The sequence below is a fragment of the Neolamprologus brichardi genome, chromosome 11, assembly GCF_056152115.1.
Source record: "Neolamprologus brichardi isolate AB-2024 chromosome 11, ASM5615211v1, whole genome shotgun sequence".
Lineage (NCBI taxonomy): Eukaryota > Metazoa > Chordata > Actinopteri > Cichliformes > Cichlidae > Neolamprologus > Neolamprologus brichardi.
The window spans coordinates 13,680,013-13,687,594 of NC_142114.1; the positions used below are offsets into that span (position 1 = coordinate 13,680,013).

At 41.5% G+C, this 7,582-nt stretch overlaps 1 protein-coding gene across 1 annotated transcript; it reads left to right on the forward strand.

The window, feature by feature from the left end:
* Nucleotides 1-1,190: 1,190 nt before the first annotated feature.
* On the forward strand, nt 1,191-7,086 carry cpvl (carboxypeptidase vitellogenic like). Its single transcript, XM_006801411.3, has 13 exons — nt 1,191-1,327; nt 1,490-1,668; nt 1,769-1,896; nt 2,906-3,020; nt 3,099-3,157; nt 3,293-3,372; nt 3,474-3,540; nt 3,754-3,876; nt 4,511-4,642; nt 4,754-4,852; nt 4,954-5,127; nt 5,895-6,077; nt 6,174-7,086. The coding sequence occupies exons 1-13, from the start codon at nt 1,323-1,325 to the stop codon at nt 6,270-6,272; spliced, it is 1,443 nt and encodes a 480-aa protein (XP_006801474.1). The 5' UTR covers nt 1,191-1,322; the 3' UTR covers nt 6,273-7,086.
* Nucleotides 7,087-7,582: the final 496 nt, after the last annotated feature.

The window sequence follows — 7,582 nt, forward strand, 5'->3', positions numbered from 1 at the left end:
CAAGTGCTGTACAGAACCATCAGCTTCAACAGCAGGACTGCTAACTGCTCCTTTGTTTGAGGAGGACCAGGAGGAGATCTGCCAGAGCTTGACAGAAGAAAAAAAATCAGGAGGGATTGGGACACTACCTACAAAACCATTCCCTTTCTGGGAGTTGTTGCTTCTCCAGTGCACCTGTTGTCACTTAACCACAGTGGTTTATGCTATGTGTACTGGACAGAGTAAAATCCCTTAAGTTTTACTGACTTTGTGTTATTGGATCTACTCTGACACTCATGTAGTCACTTAAAGAACTAATTACATTTTATTTTGAGCAGTGGATAGAGTATTACCAAAACAGCTACTGAAAACTGTCTTACTTTGAAACTTTGTGAACAAATTATTTTCCGTATGTTTAAAGTGTCAGTTAGTGCTTTTTTTTAAAGTTAGGAACTGCTGTCTGCAATTTACAACCAGGAGACTAACAGAAAATATGCCAGCGTTGGTGCTGTATGGTGTAGTTTGTATTATACTGTTAAGGTCTGTCTAGGGTCTGTGATTATGGCTACGTCCACACGTACCCGGGTATTTTTGAAAACGCAGATTTTTCTATGCGTTTGCACCTTTCTTCCACACGTAAACGGCGTTTTCGGTCACTGAAAACGGAGATTTCTAAAAACGCCTGCCAGGGTGGATATTTTTGAAAACTCCGTTTTTGCATTTACATGTGGACGAGAAAAACGGAGAAAACGCAGCGTCAAAGGTGTGCGCCTTTTTTGATGTCACACTGTGCACCACGTTATTTTTTGGGTGAAATTAATTTTTTACAATACTGTTACTGTTAATTGTACTCTCTGCAGTGTTTACATGCTTACATATACACACACAGTTACTGTCCCTCCACACATACCACTCGGTTCTGCTTCCAGCTTTGTTTACTATTTCCCTTCTAGGCTTCTAGACTTCTGATTTCTACACGGATAGGAATATAGCGCCACCTGCTGCTTTGGCATGTTCCTAGCAGCGTTTTACTTCGTTTTTGACTTTTAGGTGTGGACGGGATTTTTTTTTAAAACGAAAACGGAAAAACTCCGTTTTCAAAAATACCCGATTTGACGTTGGTGTAATGACACATGTGGCCATTAAAGCCACAGTCAATGGCGGTTCCTGCTAGGCACGACTGAGGGCTGATTAAACAACAACGACCACGTGATCCAGTATCTCATGTGACCGGCACAGAGTCGATCATGTGACTAAAATCACAGCGAGACCGGATTTGTTAGTCCACCTGCCCTCGCCTGTGCTAGAAGGTGAAGTCTGTGCTGTTGCCGGTGTTTGCGACAATGAGGTGAGTTTTAAAAGAATGACGATGAGTTCATGCTCACAGTCAGGGGCGTGCAGCCTCGCTGTGATCGCACTGTTTTGAAATCTAAGTGTCTTGGGGGTGCTTGAGGTTCACACATCGTTGGCCAGGCCCGCATTGTGATATCTATGTTACATATATTGGCAGGCTGCTGAGAGAAACTCTGGGTGTCCTCTTACTGTGGGCCTGTCTGCACTCCGCCGCCTCCGGGGGCTGCTCGTCGTTTTTCTGCCGAAAATCGCTCCGCGTCAGCGGCCTGAACGGAGTCGACCCCGGTGCCCCTCTCTTTCTCACTCCTTATCTGGAAAAGGGCGCTATAGATGAAGGTAAACTTGTATTTGTGTTACTATGAAGTAAAGTACTATAGATTGGCTTCGTGCTTTTTGTGTTGCACATCCACAATGTGGCGATATCTCGTTCTTCCAGCCAGGAAACTGAGTCTGGTGGGAGACCTGCCAGGAGGCAATAAGTCAGTCAAGAGTTATGCTGGATACCTCACAGTCAACAAAAAATACAACAGCAACCTCTTCTTTTGGTTCTTCCCTGCTTCCATGGTAGGCCTAACTTCTTTTACCACAGGGGCTTCCCAAATTTACAGTACTCTTATTTGTGCAGTGTGACAGGAAATCACTGAGAGGACGGAAAAGTTTTAGGATCAAATCTTTGTGGGGGTTTTCAGAAGTCAACTTTATCTTTAGTCCCTCCGTGAAGTTGTGATATTTAGTCAGCTGCAGCCAGGAATACCTAGGTTTTCTTTTGCTGATTTTTTTTAAAGCAAAAATCCTTACAGGAAGAGAGCTTGTATTACTTTTTAACTTACACTTGAGCCTTTTTTATTATGTCTTTTAATCATTAACTGAGTGGGGGTTTTTTTTTTATGAAAATGCTCCAGAGCAGTGGAGATGGACGCATTTAATGACAGCAAGTAAAGTTTGAATCTTACTGAATGCTTTTTACTAAAAAACCTCCAGGAAAAAAAGAAACTGGAAAGGTTCTAAACAACTTCCTTTTACCCCTGTTGGACCAGAATACATATACAACTGTGATCAGGAGTTTAAATCAAATTAAAAATGAGCATGAATGTCAGGGTCACTATGAACATGATTTCTTTGCACTGTTTTTTCTCTAGGGTGGAATGATTGTGCAACACATCTTTAATTACGTAAAAAAACAGGAATTGGGTCAAAAGTATACATAGAGGTTCAAATCTATTCATTCACTTAAATCTTTTAAAAATAGCGCTGAAGGTTCTGCAATGTCTTTTAACTTGACGAGTCCTATTAACTTCTGGTTGATTGATGACAAGTGGTAGGTTCACTGTCTCAACATAAATAGGAAAAAGTTTGACACTACCTATCAGACCAATGCTCAGAACAATGGGAAAGTCCAAGCAACTCGGTGGAAGGACAATTATAGATTTACACAAGTTAGGAAGGTCTCTTGGGGCCATTTCTAAACACTACAGATTCCAAAATCATAATTTTAAACAACTGTATGGCGGTAAAAGTCCACTAGGTGGCGCCAGGGTCTTAAACTTTGTGCTTGCTCTGATGTGACTGATAGGCAAACCAGGAGAAAGCTCCAGTCCTGCTCTGGCTGCAAGGTGGGCCTGGTGGCACATCCATGTTCGGTCTCTTTGTGGAACATGGGCCATATGTGGTGTACAAGAACATGACGGGTAAGAGCTGATTTGCAGCAGCAAGACTCCCAGGTTGTTTAAACCTTCTCATAAAGTTTATATCCTCTGTCTTTGCAGTCGGTCCGAGGGATTATGCCTGGACAGCCAGATATTCAGTTTTGTACATTGATAATCCAGTATGTATTTCTGATTTATCATCACATTAAAAAAAAAAGCAGTATTACTTAAAATGTCATTTTCACTTGGTGCTTTTGAAACATTGAGGAAGTGTTGGGTTTTTTTTTGTTTTCTTTTTCCTCCCCTCTCTCTAGGTTGGAACAGGTTTCAGCTTCACTGAAGATGACAGAGGTTTCGCTCAGGACCAGGATGATGTTGGCAGAGATTTGTACAGGTAAAATATGACCATCTAATTTGCATGTAGTCATTTCATTTATCTTCACAGTAATGATTATTACTAACTCTTTTTCTTATTCTCCTCTTTTCTTTTATAAGTGCTTTGACACAGTTCTTCCAGATCTTTCCTGAATATCAGTCCAATGAGTTCTACGCAACTGGAGAGGTCAGCGTTTACTTTTAAACTTTGCGCAGAAAATTATTTTTCCACACTTCACAGAGCAGTATGACATGACAAGTAGCTATTTAAACAGAGCAAATGATTACAGGACTAGCTTACCATGCTAACCAATTAATACTTTTTGCAAAATATAATGAAATTTTAATGTCTTATTTTGTTAAGATGGCCTCCTCACTATGCAATACATTCTCTTTGCAGTCATATGCAGGGAAGTATGTTCCTGCCGTTTCTTACTACATTCATAAAAACAACCCTACTGCCAAGGTGAAAATCAACTTCAAGGGGATGGCTATTGGTGATGGACTCTGTGATCCAGAGCTGGTGCGTATGTAGAAGAATTTTATTATTTAGATGTAAACTCTGTCCTAAGATTGTTCCTGAAAGTGCTAATGTTTGATTCATAAGACATGCTTAATCATAAAACTTGCTCAGGCAGGAATGACATTTAGAACTTAAGCAGCTGTGTTGCAATTTTGTAGTTGCCCAATGCCATCACAACTCACGGTGCAGTCGGAAAACAGCCTACAGAAAAGCAAACTCTTTAGAAGACCTGATCGTGACGATGGTAGAGAAGGCTTGGTGCTGCTGCGGTGAGCGAGGTGTGGCAGAACAAAAGAGTTTTCTAAAGGCTTGGACTTATGTGTGACCTAAACTGCAATATCCCTACGTAACCGGCAGGAAAATCTCCTGGATAAAGTCCAGAGTTGGCTTAGAAAGAGTTTAATAAAGCATTAAAGCATCTGTTTCATGAACAAGACTCATTGACTTACACATTTTTCCCCTCATATGGTCTAAATGTGTGTCTTCATTGAAACACAGGCTGCTGTGTCTTTTGCTTTCATTGTCCACACTGTACGTTCGTCCTCCACTTCTCTCATGTTTGATGCCGTCTGCTCCTATATGCCGATGCAGAAAGGTGACAGTACAGTGACATTTTACTGCTCTTCCACATCAGATGCTGGGTGGCTACGGTGAGTTCCTGTACCAAACGGGAATGATAGATGAACTCCAAAAGCAGTACGTCGAGCAGCAGACAGACCTTGGAGTTAAGCTTATCCAGCAGGAGAAGTGGGTGGAGGCTTTTGAGGTAATGTGTTGATGTTGTTCATCATCTACATTTGCAGTATTTTTCTAATTGTTGAAGGCACACAGGTCATGGATGCTTTTTTTCATTTCAATTTCAATCGCCTGACTTCAGGTCTTTGATCGTTTGCTGAATGGCGACGTAGATCCTTATCCCTCCTTCTTCCAAAATGCAACAGGTTGTACCAACTACTTCAACTACTTGATATGTCAGGTACTCGGAGTTCCTTGAAGTTCTTTTTTTTTTTTTTTTATTTTAAAACTGTTGCTTTTTAACAGCTTAAAGAACTCACAAATTTCCTTTGTGTGCCTCAGGAGCCTAAGGATCAGGACTACTTCTCCCAGTTTGTGACCCTGCCAGAAGTGCGACGTGCCATCCACGTGGGCAACCTGACGTTCCACGATGGCTCTGAGGTGGAGAAGCACCTCCTGCAGGATGTCATGAAGACCATCAAACCATGGCTGGGGGTGCTGATGGACAACTACAGGGTAAAAAGTGCAGGGTCATCCATTTTTTATCTGAAATGCACAAGAGGAAAATGTGAAGGGGGAGAAAAAAAATCTGGATTTTGCTCATGATGTTTTATATTTAGAGTGTGAGACAAATGTTTTACTTTTATCACTTGCTTTATTTATTTATTGACAAGTGAACTGGGCATCGTTCTCAAGTATTAACAGGAAACAATCGTTGCATCATCTTCTATGGATGGGGTCCAAAAGGAAAACCTTACAGAAGACTGTAGGAACACAAAAAGAAGCCTGATGGAAACTGGAAGCACATTCTTTGGTCAATGAGATCAGGATAAATTTGTTCATCCCCTGGTTGGTGTGAAGCACAGAGGTGTCAGCGCTGCGTGAGTGCAAAAAGTGCTTAGGGGGATGACTTCTACAGATGACACTAGGCGTGACTGTTGATGGAGCACAATACTGGATGACGAGATGACTCGCAGTCTCCAGAACTGAGTCAGGAAAGCTTGATGAAGATTCAAAGCGCAGTGAAAGGGAGGGGGAGAGAAAAGAGAAGTGAAAACTCTGGGGTATTTTAAAGAGAAAGGTGGAGGAATGCAACACTTCCAGGAAAGAGCAGCTGAGAGGTTGTTTCTGAAGAAGAGCAGAGCGTGTTTCCAGGTGGCCGGACAGCCCTTTTGGGGTGATGAGGATTTGGTCTGATATCAAAAACAACAGTTGCTGTGTGTGTGCATGTGTGTGAATCTATGGAGTCAGTTAACTGATACAAGTTGAATGTATTTATCCAGGTCTTGATGTATAGTGGTCAGCTAGATGTGATTGTGGCTGCTCCACTGACTGAGAGGTTCCTGCCCACTGTGAACTGGACCGGGGCTGCCGAGTACAAAAAAGCCCCTCGCTTCCACTGGAAGGTTCAGCCCACTGACACGGAGGTGGCGGGTTACGTTCGGCAAGTTGGAGAGTTTTATCAGGTGAGCGGATTGTGAAATAAAAGGCCAAATGCATGATCTTAAATCTTTTGGCGTTATTGAGGTTTGCCGTTATCCGCTGTCGGTTTCTTCATGCAGGTCATCATACGAGGAGGAGGGCACATTCTGCCTTACGACCAACCACAGAGGTCCTTTGACATGATTGACAGATTCTTGTCAACTCAGGGCTGGAAATGAAAAGCACGGGTGGAGAAGTGCAACTGTTCAAGCACCTTCACTTTAGAGAGCACATGGAGCACAGACCGTTGATTTAAGACTGATTGTCACAGCTAACTTAAATCAGATTTTTGTTTTCAACATTTTTTGCAGAGCTTTTTAAAAACCAGAGGATACATTTCTTCTAAGCGTGTGCTCTCTGATGCACACTCTTAGCTTGGATGCGATATCTGGATTGTTGCAAACAGAGATGGTAAAACTGATAAATCAGGTTAACGTCTTAAATTTTTGGGGTTCATGTTTGTTTTTTCTCGGGTCAGTATGAGTTAATGTATGTTGTGTGAAATCAGTGCACGCTTCGGAGACAAAATTCAATGCAGCCAAAACACATTTCACTCACATCCAGATTTCTTTTAAACTTGTGCATATTTCACACTGAACTGTTAAATCTTTGTAAAGGCAACCTGAGAAAACGGTTCATACAAGTTTTAAATGATTTTATGTATTGAAGCAAAAGGTTTTAAGCAGTTCTTTGTACCTTCCTGTGGCATTTATAACCTTTATCTTAGTGTACGCAAAGTGATTGAATAAAGCTTGGAGGTGTTTCTGGTCCAACTGCTACCAGTTATGAATGCATGCTTTGTTTTCATTCACTAAAGGTGGAATTATTTTTTTCTAACACAAGTTTGGTCTGTATTAAAGAACCTTTTTCTTCAATATATCCAATTCTTTTTAAAGTTTGTGATTGTGTTTGAATGTCTGTCACAGTCAGAAGGGACTGTAAAGCCTTAAGTGTTGAAATTACTTGAAATAAAGATTTTTCTTTTTTAAACCAGTCAACCTTTTGCTTGAGGCCATTAAGTGTTTTTATCAATGTGTTATATTGTGGTCTACCTCCCAGTACATGAGATACTGGGAAAAGCCAAAAATGATGGTGGTGCACACTTTATCTTGGAGAGGAAGTGGAGTCAGATCTGGTTAGTGTTGCTGTTTGTGGAACAGTGGTTTGTACTGTCACCTCACAGGAAGAAAGACCTGGATTCAACTCTCTCAACTCTGCGTGATGACCCTGCGATAGAGTGGAAACTTGTCCAAGGTGTGACTGGTCACTGGGATAGCTTCCAGTCCCTGAAAACTAAAATGAAACTATGGAAAAGAAATATAACTTCAGTAGATGAAATGAGCGAGCAAAACCCCGTGGGTCTGAAACGAAACTGAGAAGTAAACCAATTGAGGTGGGATTTGAAAACATTGCTCGATGTGAAAGTATTGTTTGGGAAAGTGAATAAGTTGTACACCAGGGGTCATGATACTCCAAAGACAAGTCTCTG

Coding starts and splice junctions, on each gene's coding strand:
- cpvl (XM_006801411.3), top strand. Junction 4,853..4,953: donor TCAACTACTTGATATGTCAG/GTACTCGGAGTT, acceptor TGTGTGCCTCAG/GAGCCTAAGGATCAGGACTA. Junction 5,128..5,894: donor TGCTGATGGACAACTACAGG/GTAAAAAGTGCA, acceptor GTATTTATCCAG/GTCTTGATGTATAGTGGTCA.